General features: G+C 34.1%; 1 protein-coding gene across 1 annotated transcript in view; it reads left to right on the top strand.

Annotated features, from left to right (window-relative positions):
- The window catches only part of LOC126887432 (apolipoprotein D-like), a 36,263-nt gene that overhangs the window by 1,040 nt on the left and 20,078 nt on the right, over positions 1-15,145 (top strand). The window contains exon 2 of the mRNA XM_050654963.1: positions 7,639-7,772. Coding sequence (XP_050510920.1) covers positions 7,639-7,772 — 134 coding nt within the window. The remainder of the gene's footprint in view (positions 1-7,638; positions 7,773-15,145) is intronic.

Genomic DNA, 15,145 nt, shown 5'->3' with positions numbered 1-15,145 from the left:
TTTAATCGAAATGAATTTCGACTCGATTCGAGTTCTCTGCTTAACCCAGGTATAACCATACCATCAGGCACCGCTAGGAAAACATTCCACTTTGCGGTTCAGAGAACCCATATGAAACGAGTCTGTGTACTCTATACAGAGTATGGCATTGGTAAAATAATAATATAAGAATTCATTTCGCTTATTCCCCGTTAGAGGGCGTTCTAACCATACTGCGATGTAAATTGTTTCAATTGATATCGAGAATCTACGGCCGTGATGGTAAAAATCTGTCTTTCTCAGAGCGTCCTTGACAACAGGTAGACCTAGAAATACAGTACAACCTGCCATATCTGGACCTGTCATATCCGGACCTCCCCATATCCGGAGATAAACCGGAAATCTACCGAGAAAGGCAGTCCTGCTGTTGGAAAACGTACCCTCTCATCCCGACCCAAAAGAACTAAAAGTTGGCGAAATCGAGGTATTATAGAATCTATAAAACGTGTCTATCGACGAAAGTTATTGGCGGCGTTGATTATTGGAATTTATAAAGGAGAAAACGTTTCAGAGACTATAAAAGAAGTCGTCTTGATATCCGGATTTTTTCATATCCGGTCACGTTGATCCGGATATGGCAGGTTGTACTGTAGTGCTATCGGGGGATGGAGGAAGACAGATTCTCAAAACGAAACCGTAGATTTTCTTATTTTATTATATATTTTAATGTTTGAAAATTGTAAGACTAAAAAGTAAAAAATAAAAAAATATGAAAAAAATATTTTTAAGCAACACTTTTCTTTAGTTACGAAGGACTAAAATTAAGCATATAAAAAACGCTGGACGGAAGGGCCGCCCGAGAACTTTATCGTACCGATCTATTATCGTTATCGTACTAGATACTGGCATTCTATAAAAATAACAAAGTTACTCGTTATTTTGATATTTTAGAAACACCTTGTATACCTGAAAATATTTTATGGTTCTACGCATCATTAATTCCTGCATTTGAGAAAATGTTCGATGCCATATTTCGGGGACACACTATAGATTATTGCATAAATCAATAGGCTATTAGTCATACTTTCATTTCAAATTAGTTCATTTTTCTGAGAAATTAATAGTTTACAATATTTGCATTTTACTGCATGGATTTTAATGAAATTTTGGGAGTAGCCCAATCTCCTAATTCAAAGTCTATTCTTCTTCTTCAAGTCCGTCTCCTATCGGAGGTTGGAAATCATCACAGCTATTCTTATTTTACTGGCGGCTGCCCTAAATAGGTCGATGGAACTGCAGCCGAACCATTCCCTCAGATTTCTTAACCAAGATATTCTGCGCCTACCGATACTTCTCTTACCCCTGATTTTACCCTGAATGATCAGTCTCAGCAGCGAGTATTTGTCACCTCTCATAACATGGCCAAAGTATTCAAGCTTTCTTCTTTTAACAGTAAGTACAACTTCACATCCTTTTCCGATCCGACGTAAAATTTCGGCATTCGTCACGTGGTCCACCCAAGATACACGTAGCATTCTACGGTAACACCACATCTCAAAAGCTTCAATGTTTTTAATGCTGCCCATCTTGATGGTCCATGACTCAACTCCGTATAATAAAGTGGAGAAGATATAACACCGCAGCATACGCACTCTCAGATCAAGATTTATGTCACGACTACAGAGAAATATTTTTATCTTGTTAAATGCTGATCTAGCTATTTCTATTCTTGCTCTTATTTCTTTTGTTTGATCGCCTGTATGATCCAGGCAAGCTCCAAGGTATTTATAGGAGGATACCCTTTCTATAACCGTGTTATTGACAACCAAATCATTCCTGGCGTGTGGATCTTTTGTTATTACCATCCATTTAGTTTTTCTGAGGTTTAATGTAAGTCCGTAGCTGTTGCAGTAGTGGTTAGTGCGTTCCATCAGTCGTTGCAGATCTGTAAGATTGTCTGCTAATATCACTGTGTCGTCAGCGTATCTCAAATTATTGATTGTATTTCCGTTGATCACTACACCACAACTAACGTCCGACAGAGCTTCTTTAAATATGACTTCGCTATAAAAATTAAACAAAAGAGGAGACAGAATACACCCCTGTCTTACTCCTCTACATATTTTGATCTCCTCAGTCATTTCATCATCTACCTTGACTCGTGCTGTTTGATTCCAATACAAATTAGTTATTATTCTAATATCTTTTTCATCAATGTTCTTTTCGACTAGAAGTTGTCTCAGTCGGTCGTGTCGGACTCTATCGAAGGCCTTCTCAAAGTCTATAAAGCAGGCGTATACATCCTGATTGATATCCAAACACCGTTGAAATAGTACGCCCACACCAAAGAGCGCTTCCCTCGTACCAAGGCCGTTCCTGAAGCACATTTGTGTTTCACTTATATCGTCTTCAAGTTTGCGGAAAATTCTATTATGAATGATTTTTAGAAAAACTTTAAGCATATGACTCATCAAGGCAATCGTTCTGTAATCCGAGCACTCTTTTACATTTGATTTTTTAGGTATTAAAATGAATGTGGACCTTAACCAGTCTTGTGGTATTATTCCAGTATCATATATGTTGTTAAATAACTCGAGTATCATGTTCATCACTTCTCCATCAATAAGTTTTAATACTTCAACCGGTATTTCATCAGGCCCTGGTGTCTTACCATCCTTGGTGTTTTTTAAAGCATATTCCAGTTCTTGTTTAAGTATCCTTAAACCCTTCATTTCTTCTCGTTTCACTGTTATTAATTCTCTTTCGTCGTCAAAAAGTTCTTTTACGTATTCTTTCCATCTTGTGAGTTTTTGTTTGAAATCTATTATAATCTTGCCTTCTGAATCATTCACCATTCCACTATGAATCTTCTTCTTTGTACCAGTCATTTCTCTGATCTTCTTATGCATGCCGAAACTATCGTACTTTCTCTCACATTCCTCAATATCCTTGCATTGTTCTGACAGCCACTTTTCTTTTTCCTCTTTGATCATTCTCTTTATGGTTCGATTTATTGCATCATATTGTTGTTTGTTTTTGTTCTTATAGGCACGTCTCTCATCCATTAAATTAAGAATTTCTTCTGTCATCCATGCCTTTCTTTTAGTTCTCTCAGTTCGTTTAGGAGTCAACGTCTCTTTAACAGCTGTTGTTAGTGCTGCCTTTATCTGTTTCCAATTATTTTCAACTTCTTCGGAGTTCACGCTATTAATTTCTTTCAAGTTTTTATTAATTTTTTCTTTTATGTCTTCTCTTGTTCTTGTATCTTTTAGTCTATTGAAATCTATCCGAGTCGTTTTTTTCTTTTTTAGTTTCTTTAATTTTATGTTTAACACAGATACAACCGGATTGTGGTCAGAGTAAATGTCCGCACCTGGGTAGGTCTTTGTTGATAGTATAGAATTTCTAAATCTGTGGTTAACCAGAATGTAATCTATTTGATTTCTAATCATCCTCCCGTTACCATCAGCAGGGGATTTCCATGTGTAAAGTCTACGCTTCGGGAGTTTAAACATTGTGTTTGTAATTACAAATTTTTACGGTCTCCTAACCCATAGTCTCCAACACAATCTTCCACTCTACCCTGACCCACCTTGGCGTTGAAATCACCCATTATTATTATGGGTTCCTTTTTCTGTATACTTTTGAGGACCGCTTGTAATTGTGTATAAAAGTCCTCAATTACATTGTCATCCTTATCTGCTGTAGGGGCATATACCTGAATAATATTAATGTTCTTCGGTTGTGCTTTTAATTGTATCAGCATTACTCTATCTGAATAAGGAACAAAATTTATCATCGAATCATTTATGCGACTGTCCAGAACAATACCGACTCCATAAAGATGAGCTGGATTGTTGTTTCCTACATAGTACATCGTGCCATTTGTTGCTGTACATTTACCTTCTCCTGGCCACCTAACATCGCTTATGCCGAGAATATCTATTTTCAGTCGTTTCATTTCGGATACAACATTATCGATTTTACCTGGAGAATATAGACTTCTCGCATTCCATGTAGCAATTTTTATGCAGGGATTTCGCAGGCTGACGACCAGAGGGACCCTGCAGTATGTTGTCATGCCACTCCTGCCGGATCTTGGTTTCCGTGTTCCATGATCAGTAATCTTTAATCTTTCATTACTTGTAGTCATGATGATTTTACTAGGGATTTTAATGAGGTGGTTTCCCGTTGCCTTCCTCATCGCAGTGTAGAAGCCATTAAAACTGTTTCAGTCATGCCTCCTAGTATCCAATGATGAGCCGGTCCAGGATCTATTCCTGTACGCCACAACTTGGTACTGAAAACGCTGCTTCCGTCTCCAGGAATTTGATTTTATATTAACCCTAACATCAAGGGTTGCCACTTCCGCCGTCCGCCCCGTACCGAAGCTCTGCTTCTCCGACGTGTCTGCCGTTGTGGACTTCATCCGTAACCCTGGACAAGGGACCCTAAACAGGTGCTAGTTTCCCGGGTCAGGAAATCCCTCAAAGTCTATCCTATATACTATATACTATGGCGCTTTTATCATGGGGGCGGTTCCCACCACTTCTCGTGGATAGAACATTTTTATTTTCGAATTGCATAGAGCAAAAGGAAGAATTTTAAGAAAATTTAAAAATGCGCTCTATAATTTGTTCTTATTTTTTTCAAAAACCTTTCATTTTAAACCCGTCCAACTTTTTTAAAGTAGAAATAACACTATATTAAGAGGTATTGCAAAAGAAAAACAATGCATTTAAATTCTGGTGGATGAGAGGTTAAATGTATGTACTTCTCATTTTTCCAAGTACATTATTCATATATTTTTTTGCACCATAACTCGCTTAGTTTGAATGTAACCGACATTTAACGGTGCTCGTTTTAAAGGCCTTTTCAAACACTACAAAAGCATGACCACTTTGAGCATACATCAAAAAACAAACTCTTTTTACCTACCATATCTCTTTTGTTTTATAGAAAATTTACGAAGGAACGAATCTCTTTGTTATTTATAATCTAAATAAATTTTATATAGTATTTTTAGTTTGATACATAGTTTTTAAGGTATTCACAAAAAAACCGTCCGAAAACGTGTCATTTTTAAATGAAAATGGCCAATTTTCAACTACGCATAAGTCAAAAGTATTGAGTTCTCAAAAAAAAGTATAGATCAATTTTTACTTAAAAATAGGTTCTCTAGCCACTTCTATGCTTATTTTGACCAACAAATTTTCCACCCCCTTGAAGGGGTGGGAATTGCCCGAAGATAAAAGCTCCATAGTATATAGGGTAGATTTTGTTTCTTGAGCTATTCCCTACTTACTGTGAAAATATCAAGTACGTCGATGTAGTAGGATGGAATTCGGAGCCAAATACTCTCATTGACTGCCCTATAATAATGCTCTGCTATGATCGCGTGAGAGAGGACACACACAAGATTCTAGCAAAATTTCTATTTATTTTTCGTAACTTTTCGAGTTTTTGAGTTACAGCAAAGAGTTTTATATCATTACAAAGGTAATTTTATATTCTTTCAAAATATGTAAAAATATACCTATCGATGAGCTAACTTTGAGTTAAATTTCATTCGATTCGGTCAAAATTTGCAAAAATGGGCCCCAAATAGCCCCCCTATTTCGGCCCCCTTTGAGAGATTTTTTTCAAAAGGATTAAGATTTTTTTTCATTTTCGGTTCAACCGGAAGCCATGTTGTAGGTAAAATTTATTGTTATAATAGAGAATAAAGTATTATATATGTCTGCCAAATTTCAAATTTTTGGTTTCTATTACAGAGGAAGTTACGGGCACTCGAATATTTTTTTATAAAAAATTCATAACTCTTTTCCTATGAGGAGTTAAGAAATCTGACTAATGTTATTCAATTTATCGATAGGATATCAAATATATTTCAAAAAATAAATAAATTCCTTGGAGCCATTTTTGAGAAAATCTAGTTCAAAGTTATGTCAAATTTTGACCCCTTAAATATAGGCAACCCATAACTTTTTTTGAAAAACGATAATATTCTTGTTATAGCCCCATCTTTAGGCTATATAAGTATTTTTTCAAATTGACTTTATTTAAACAAGTTTTTAGATTGATAGGGAAATGTGTCGGGTGGGCGGTCAGCCATGCTGGCCGCCATTTTGGATTTGGAAATGTCAAATTCCGTATTTCTATTTACCTATCGATGAGCTAACTTTGAGTTAAATTTCATTCGATTCGGTCAAAATTTGCAAAAATGGGCCCCAAATAGCCCCCCTATTTCGACCCCCCTTTGAGAGATTTTTTTCAAAAGCTTAGTTTCTCGACAAAATTCTCTTAAACTTACTCATACCGAATTTCATCGAAATCGGTCCAGTAGTTTTTGCTGGGCGGTGGCGACATACGTACGTACGTACGTACATACATACTTCCGACATGTTTTTTTATTTGCTTTTTAGACTCAGGGGGACTCAAAACGTCGAAAAAAAGTGAAATCTGAAAAATTTTTTTTTCACGATCCTATAACTTTATCTATTATACTCATACTACGTATGTAGTACGATAAAGTAAAAATGAACCAAAAAGCAAAAAATTAAAAAAATTGAAAAAATCTAACACAAAAATCTAACACAGAAAAGCGTCTTCATCGAATAAACGTTTTTCGCACTACGCTTTTCTTTAACGAATGTGTTAGATTTTTTCAATTTTTTTTATTTTTTGCTTTTTAGTTGATTTTTATAATATGTTCAATTTTAGTCACTAGTTTAATTTTAGTAACTAAAGAAAAGCGTTTCTTAAAAATATTTTTTTCATATTTTTTTATTAAAAAATTACCTTTTTGCATATTTTTAGTAAATAAGTTTACGCGACTATTATCATCATCAGCCGTTTCGAGTCCACATTGCATCCCATCCAGTTGTGCTGAACCCGCTTGATGTCATCCAACTACTTTGTTGGAGTTGTCCTCGAGTACGATAAGCATCGTGTCTAGGTCCCCATTTTAGAATTTTCTTTGTCCATCTTCCATCTTTGAATCCGGCAACATGACCCGCCCAGTTCCATTTCAGCGTTGTAATTCTTTGAACTGCGTTGGCAACACAAGTTTTTCTCCAACTATTGTATTTGAAACTCTGTCTCTCAGGGATACATCCAACATTGACCTCTCCATTGCTCTCTGCGCCTTTCGATTATGCACTTTTCGATTCACCTGGTAGATACACGTGCACGGCTGATGCCTGCCAGGTCATGGTTTTTAGCCTTGGTGTGCTATGAATTATCACTATACACATTTATAGCCTTACAGGAAGACCGTTAGTCGGAGGCACTCGGAGGGTTCACTAGCTCTTGTACTATAAACCGCATAGTTTTAGAAATATTTGACGAACAACGTAAAAAACTACGAATTTACCGATTTCTCCCCCTCTCCTACACAAACCCGACGCTCAAAATGGTGTGACTTTTTTCTGAACATTATGTGGACCATATAGAACAATTTGGTCTTGGAGGATAACTTTCACTTTGGATGTCTGGGTTTGGATCTAGTTATACCATACTATGTTGTTTGATTATTTATCTTCCTAATTTTGAATAAATAATTTAGATTTTGGATTTTATTTTGTCAAGGTTTTAACATCAATAGCTTAGGATTCTAATTTTAAAAGAACTATGTTTATTTTTAATATTTTCTTTTAGTATTTGGGTAACTGGTACGAACAAGGTAGATATCCAACTTTACTGGAAGATCACGGAAGATGTGTTGTTACCAATATTGCAGTAGGCCCTATAAGTAGAACTATAAGGAGTCGTACGCAATATATCAATTCAGAGTAAGTTAAGCCAATGCTTCACGGTAGGGATGGCGGTTTTTGACAAAACTCCTGTTTTCGGTTACACCGGTTTTTTTTCTTACGGTTTAACCTGGCGGTTATAACCGGCCAAAAAACCGGTTTTTGGAAAAACCGGTTTTCGGTTTTTTTAATACAATAGGTTACAAAGTTATATTTACAATAAACTTTAGTTTGCGATACTCCATTCGACTCGATATCAATATGATCAAAATTAGTACTATCGAAAGAACATGTATTACTTTTAACACGTTTGTATATTTGTAGAATAGGTACATTTTAACTCATTTAATACTTCCTGTATGAGTGTATCGTTTTGAAAACGTAGCGAAATTCTTGGAGATTCGTATTCGTAATCAGTCAGTAATTCGATATTCATAGTCAGAGCATTATTTTTGGTAATCAGAAAAAGTAATTCACCCACTTTCAATTTCAAGAGTTAAGTGTGAAAAATAGATGATGTTTTAAAACTTAATAAATATAATTGATAAAACTTAATAATTGTTTCTGGCTGATGTGAGATTGCACTTTCAGTTTGCTTCTGTATTTTATAAAATAAAATAAAATTTGAATTATGGTTTTGTTTGGAATAATTACTTGAAAATAATAATTATGATTGGGATCCAAAATAATACCTAACCTAATTATAATCACCGTAAAAACCTAATAACCGGTTTTTACTTTAAAAAGAAAAAACCGGTTATAACTGGGACAAAAAAACAACCGGTAAAACCGGTTATTGCGAAGTAAAAAACCGGTTTTAGGTTTAAACCGGTAGGTTTTTCCCATCCCTACTTCACGGTACTGCGGTGTCGTTCGACAAGATCGACAAGATTGATGATGTCAGTTCTGCATTCCTACAGCAGACAGGAGAGTCTGTCTGTGGTCAAATTGTGTGATTTCGCTGGTGCACGTTCACACACGATCAACATTTTTGCTAACTATATAGTTGAATTCGACAAAACTTTGCATTGGAATAACAAAGTTCTATCTGCCTCAGGTGCCATTTTTAGTTATGACTGTTTCTATGTTATGTATTTATTTTACTATTATCGCCACCTGTCTGTGTTAACAATGTAAATTAAAAAAAAATAATATATTTTTATTAACCGTGAAAGGTTACTTCAATAGTTAATACAAAGGAGTTCTGATTTGAGAAATGATTTAAACTTATTTAATAAAGGTTTATCTTCCACATATACACTTGTTTAACAATAATTATTATATAATAAAACAACTTCAAGTTATTTGATAAAGTCTTATTGTTAACTTATAGACACTTATTTCTTGAAGATAGGACTTTGTGTACTTAGTTGGCTGTTCTTTATGTCAGTTAGAACCTTGTTAACTTATCAGCATTTAAAATTATCTTATAGATAGAACCATGTAACTTGCGTATTTCAGCCGCCTGTTAATAGATGTCGGTGCTAGTATCATATTAAGGTGAAGAACATAAAATTAAATCAAGTTATATAAAAATCTCAATTTAGACAAAAATTGCAGATAGAACGCAGATAGAAAATTGAACGACCCAGCAGTATCGTGAGTGGTCGGATTTTTAAGCTCTTATAATAATATACAAAAATATTACAAAAAATCGAAGCGTTCGTTAGCAGCAGACATCTCACCGAATATTTTTAAAATATGTCTGGTCAAAATTCCCATTTCATAAACTCTTAACATTTTAAAAAAATTTCTTCTGTTATCTTCATCAACACTAATATGATAATGTACAGTATAATAAATCAAATATTATATTTTAATATATACCGGTATTTTAGACGTCAACGGTCAACGCTAGTATCACTAGTAGACTAAGAGCCGCTATAGGTGAAATTTCTTAATCATTTTAGGCACGATGGGACCCTATAACTTAAATAGTAGAACCTAAAAGAAAACGTTTGAACACTGTGCCGTCACTTTTCAGTGGCACATGCGTCGACAGTGGCCCATCAAACTTTCCACTTATGGACGGGGTAAATAAATTAAGTTACCCTCCCTTACTAACAGAATTAAATTTTTTAAAAATTTTTTTAATTTTTTTGAGGTTATGTACACTCAACCTACAGGTCTATAAAAAATATACGTGTTTTATAAAAGCCTTAACTATGCTTGTGAATTTTTTGAAATTTTAAAATTGATTGCATCCCTCCAAAAAAAACATAAAATCGAAAAATAAAGTTTTTGATGGTGGGGGCAGAGAGAAGGGGGTGGTGGGTTAAAATTACGATGAATTTTATGTCTTAATCACGCAGAACTTAAAAAAATGAAAAAAATTAAATTCTGGTAATGAGGGAGGGTATTTTTTAATTTATGTATCCCGTCCATAAGTGGAAAGTTTGATGCGCCACAAAAATATTGGGGCATACCACGCGTCGGACACGCTAAATATGTCAAATTTATGAAAATAATAAATTTATTACCACATTGCTAATTTTATCAGAATATACCATAAAACATTTTTACAATAATGTGGTAACCTTGTCGGACAATTTTCACGGGGCATATGCGCAGTCGGACGCGCCGAAGATGTCAATTTCCTGAAAATTTTTTATTTATTACCATAGATGTCATTTTTATTTTGTGCTGTTCTTTTACATCTGTAATGCATATTGGATCACTTGTCGGACAAAAACAATGGGGCGTTTTGGAGATAGAGGGTGTCAAAGTTAAACTTTTTTTTTATTTATTATTGAATATTTCCTGACAGGTATGAGATAACAACATGAAATTTGGTATGTGGGGGTTTTTTGGGTCGAGGAAACTAAATTCCCTACCAAAAATTATGCATTGCCCAGAGGGCGCCACATACGCCTTTCAGCACTCATTTATTACGTTCAATTTTTTTATCCCTCACTCTGTATAATTTTGACATTAAAATTTTTATTTTCCTATTAGTTTTACTTAAAACAGATATACTTCTTTCATCTCCCTAAACTCAACCGTTTTCGAGATAAACGCATTTTAAATCTGCGATACACCATCATTTTTAGCATAATATCCATAATTTATAATAATAATAAATATGAGTTTGAAACGTATTGAGAAGTAGTGTCTGATGCATCCAAGGTCAAGTAGGATAACTGAAGGTACTATAGGACTATTGAGCTTGAAAAACCGGTTTTCCTATAGGAAATAGATTTGATCACACTTATGAAGGCTATAACTTAAAAATTCGAATTTTCCCAAATAGAGGTATACACCGATAGACGCATCTGGAGTCCTCCTTAGTTGTTGGCGCAATTTGTAGGTTGAAATTTTGAGTAATTGTCTAAAAACCAAAATTTTCAAAGTTTAGTTTTTCGGTTTTTCAGCTGTACTGAGCCGTGTGTATCTCTGATCCTAACCACTTAAGCACTATTTGAAAGCTTAACTCAACGCTATTAATCTGGTGTACTTTCGGTTTTCCTGTCTCTCCTTGAACCTAAGATATATACCCCCAAAAAATATGCCGTTTTGTACCTACCAAGTCCTATAGCTGGCTTATGGGTGGTCGAAAGTCACAAGCTATACCGGTTCTGAATCGGCCCTGACCCCCTCTTAAAACATAGAAAAGAAATTCAGATCGGTATAACTTTTCCACAAACATACACACAAACATACAAAATATTTTCCCCTTTTTAAATAGAAATTGAATAAAATTTCTGAGATCGGTAACTTTTGAATGGTATATACAATTTTCAAAATGGCAATGGGATAAGACAGGGAGATTCCCTGAGTCCTCTGTTGTTCAACCTGATCATGGACGAAATAATAAAAAAAAGTAAGAACAAAAAAAGGATACCAAATGGGAGAAAAACCACTTAAAATAATCTGCTATGCAGACGACGCAATACTAATCTCTCAAAGTGAAGATGATTTACAACGTATGCTGCACGAATTTAATATAACCGTTAGAAAATTTAACATTTTAATTTCCCCAAAAAAGACTAAATGCATGGTTACAACAGTAGATCTAATAAGGTGTAAATTAGAGCTGGAGGGTCAAATAATAGAACAAGTCATGGAGTTTAAATATCTAGGCATCACACTATGCAACTACGGAAAGCTCGAAACAAAAGTGGAAGATCAGGTGAATAAAGCAAACAGAGCCGCAGGTTGCCTGAATGAAACAATATGGAGAAATAAAAACATCAGAAAAGAAGTGAAAGGCAGAATTTACAAAAGAGTCATCAGACCAATAATGACATATGCGGCAGAAACACAACCTGATACAGAAAGGACAAAAAAAAGCTATAGAAACAGCAGAGATGAAAACATTGCGAAAAATCAATGGTAAGACGCTGTGGGATAGAGCTAGAAGTGTAGATATAAGAAGGGGATGCAAGGTGGACAACATTAATAACTGGATGAAAAGCAGAAGAGTAGAATGGAATGACAACATAAGCCGAATGACAACAAATAGAGTAGTAAGAACGGACAGAGACGGTTCCCCAATAGGAAGACGATCAGTGGAAAGACCACGAAAAAGATGGAATGGCAACTTACTGGAGGCACATTGAAAAACAGACAGAGTAATGTCTATATAAAAAGAGAAGAAGAAGAGAAGAATTTTCAAAATTAAACATGCGTTGGAAAGGTAATGTTCAGTACTATAAGAAGCCGTAAAATCGGACTTAAATTTTCGAAATTTTTGGGAGTTTTGGGGACGAGAACGAAAAACAGACCCTAAAGGGGAATGGCCGTAACATCCACACCGTTGTACCAAAATGGATGGTTGATATATTTCTCTTTTCCTATATTTTAAGATTGGATTTGGCCCAATTTTTTCAATTCAGTCACATTTAGAAAATCGAAAATTTCTTGTATAATATAGTGTCGCATGTACGAGAACAGCCGTTCTCTGGGATATAAAAAACAATAAGCATCAAGGAGACCAAAGCGAACTGTAAACAATTTTTCTCGGTTAGATCTACATAGATCAAACTGAAAATTTGTAGAAATACTCCTTATAATGTTTATAAGGACGTAACGTAGAGAACATTCCAAAACTTTAGAAAAATTTTCCGAAATTTTCCCTCTTGTCGGAAAATCTTTTTGGAAAATTTTGGGTACAACTCACCGTCATGCCCTTTTATGTGTTGTATATAGCGTATGTACCAATTTATAGCTAAATCGATTCAAAAGAAACCGAGAAACACTGTTTTAAAATTTTTTTTGATAATACCTCCCCCTCGATAGCCTAAAAGACTTAAGCTTTCTGTTCGTTTGCCCCAACATTTTTGTCAGACAATTAGATTTTTTGTTCAAGAATATAATTACTTGTAACTTACTGCCTTTGTCGGAAAATGGTTTTAAAAATAAGGGATGCACGAACCCAGCAGAGTTTAAAAGTATCATTTATTAATAAAAATTAAATTTTTTGTCCGACTTTGGATTTGACCCAATATTTTTGTCGGACACTTAGATTTTTTGATTTAGAATATAATTAATTATAACCTGATACTTATAATCATCTTACCCAACTCATCTTACCCTTACTCAACCATTATAATTAATCTGATAATATTAACCTGATAACGTTGTTCAAGGAGTATGTATTCAAATATCAGATCACAATTTTTCTACAGTTATCCCTCTTGTCGGAAAATTTTTTAAGAAAATTTTTGGGTACAGCTCTACTTCATACCCTTTTAAATGTTTTACTTAGTGTGTGTACCAATTTTCAGCTATATCGATTTAAAAATAACCGAGAAAAACTGTTTTAAAATTTTGTTTTGATTATAGCTCCTCGTCGATAGCCTAAAAGAATTAAGTTTTCTGTTCGTTCGCCATAACATTTTTGTCAGACAATTACATTTTTTGTTTAAGAATATAATTACCTGTAACTTACTAACTTTGTCGAAAAAATGGTTGTAAAGATAAGGGATACACGAACCCAGCATAGTTTAAAAGTATAGTTTATCAATAAAAATTAAATTTTTTGCCCGACTTTGGATTTGCCCCAATATTTTTGTCGGGCACTTAGATTTTTTAATTTGGAATATAACTACTTATAACCTGATACATGTGTCGGAAATTTTTTTTTTAATTCGAGAAAAAAAACTACAGAACGATGTTTGTTGTTGTTCAAGGAGTATGTACACAAATTATCAGATCACAATTTTTCTAAAATTTTCCCTCCTGTCGGAAAATTTTTTAAAAAATTTTGGCTACAGCTCTAAGTCATACTCTTTTAAATCTTTGACTTAATGTGTGTACCAATTTTCAGCTAAATCGATTTAAAAATAACCGAGAAAAACTGTTTTAAAATTTTTTTTGATAATACCTCCTCGTCGATAGCCTAAAAGAATTAAGTTTTCTGTTCGTTTGCCCCAACATTTCTGTCAGACAATTAGATTTTTTGTTTAAGAATATAATTACTTGTAACTTACTGCCTTTGTCGGAAAAATGGTTTTAAAGATAAGGGATGCACGAACCCCGCATAGTTTAAAAGTATAGTTTATTAATAAAAATTAAATTTTTTGTCCGACTTTGGATTTGCCCCACTATTTATGTCGGACACTTAAATTTTTTGATTTGGAATATAACTACTAATAACCAGATACATGTGCCGGAAATTTTTTTTTTGATTTTGAGAAAAAAAACTACAGAACGATGTTTGTCGTTGTTCAAGGATTATGTACACAAATTATCAGATCACAAGTTTTCTAAAATTTTTCCTCTTGTCGGAAAATTTTTTGGGAAAATTTTGGGTACAGCTCTACGTCAAACCCTTTTAAATGTTTTACTTAGTGTGTGTACCAATTTTCAGCTAAATCGATTCAAAAATAACCGAGAAAAACTGTTTTAAATTTTTTCGATAATACCTCCTCGTCGATAGCCTAAAAGAATTAAGTTTTCTGTTCGTTTGCCCCAACATTTCTGTCAGACAATTAGATTTTTTGTTTAAGAATATAATTACTTGTAACTTACTGCCTTTGTCGGAAAAATGGTCGTAAAGATAAGGGATTCACGCACCCAGCATAGTTTATGAGTATAGTTTATCAATAAAAATTAAATTTTTTGTCCGACTTTGGATTTGCCCCACTATTTATGTCGGACACTTAAATTTTTTGATTTGGAATATAACTACTAATAACCAGATACATGTGCCGGAAAATTTTTTTTTGATTTTGAGAAAAAAAACTACAAAAAGGTGTTTGTCGTTGTTCAAGGATTATGTACACAAATTATCAGATCACAAGTTTTCTAAAATTTTCCCTCTTGTCGGAAAATTTTTTGGGAAAATTTTGGGTACAGCTCTACGTCATACCCTTTTAAATGTTTTACTTAGTGTGTGTACCAATTTTCAGCTAAATCGATTCAAAAATAACCGAGAAAAACTGTTTTAAATTTTTTTGATAATACCTTCT

Source organism: Diabrotica virgifera, chromosome 6 (genome assembly GCF_917563875.1).
Source record: "Diabrotica virgifera virgifera chromosome 6, PGI_DIABVI_V3a".
Taxonomy (NCBI): domain Eukaryota; kingdom Metazoa; phylum Arthropoda; class Insecta; order Coleoptera; family Chrysomelidae; genus Diabrotica; species Diabrotica virgifera.
This window is presented reverse-complemented; position numbering and strand designations above follow the sequence as displayed.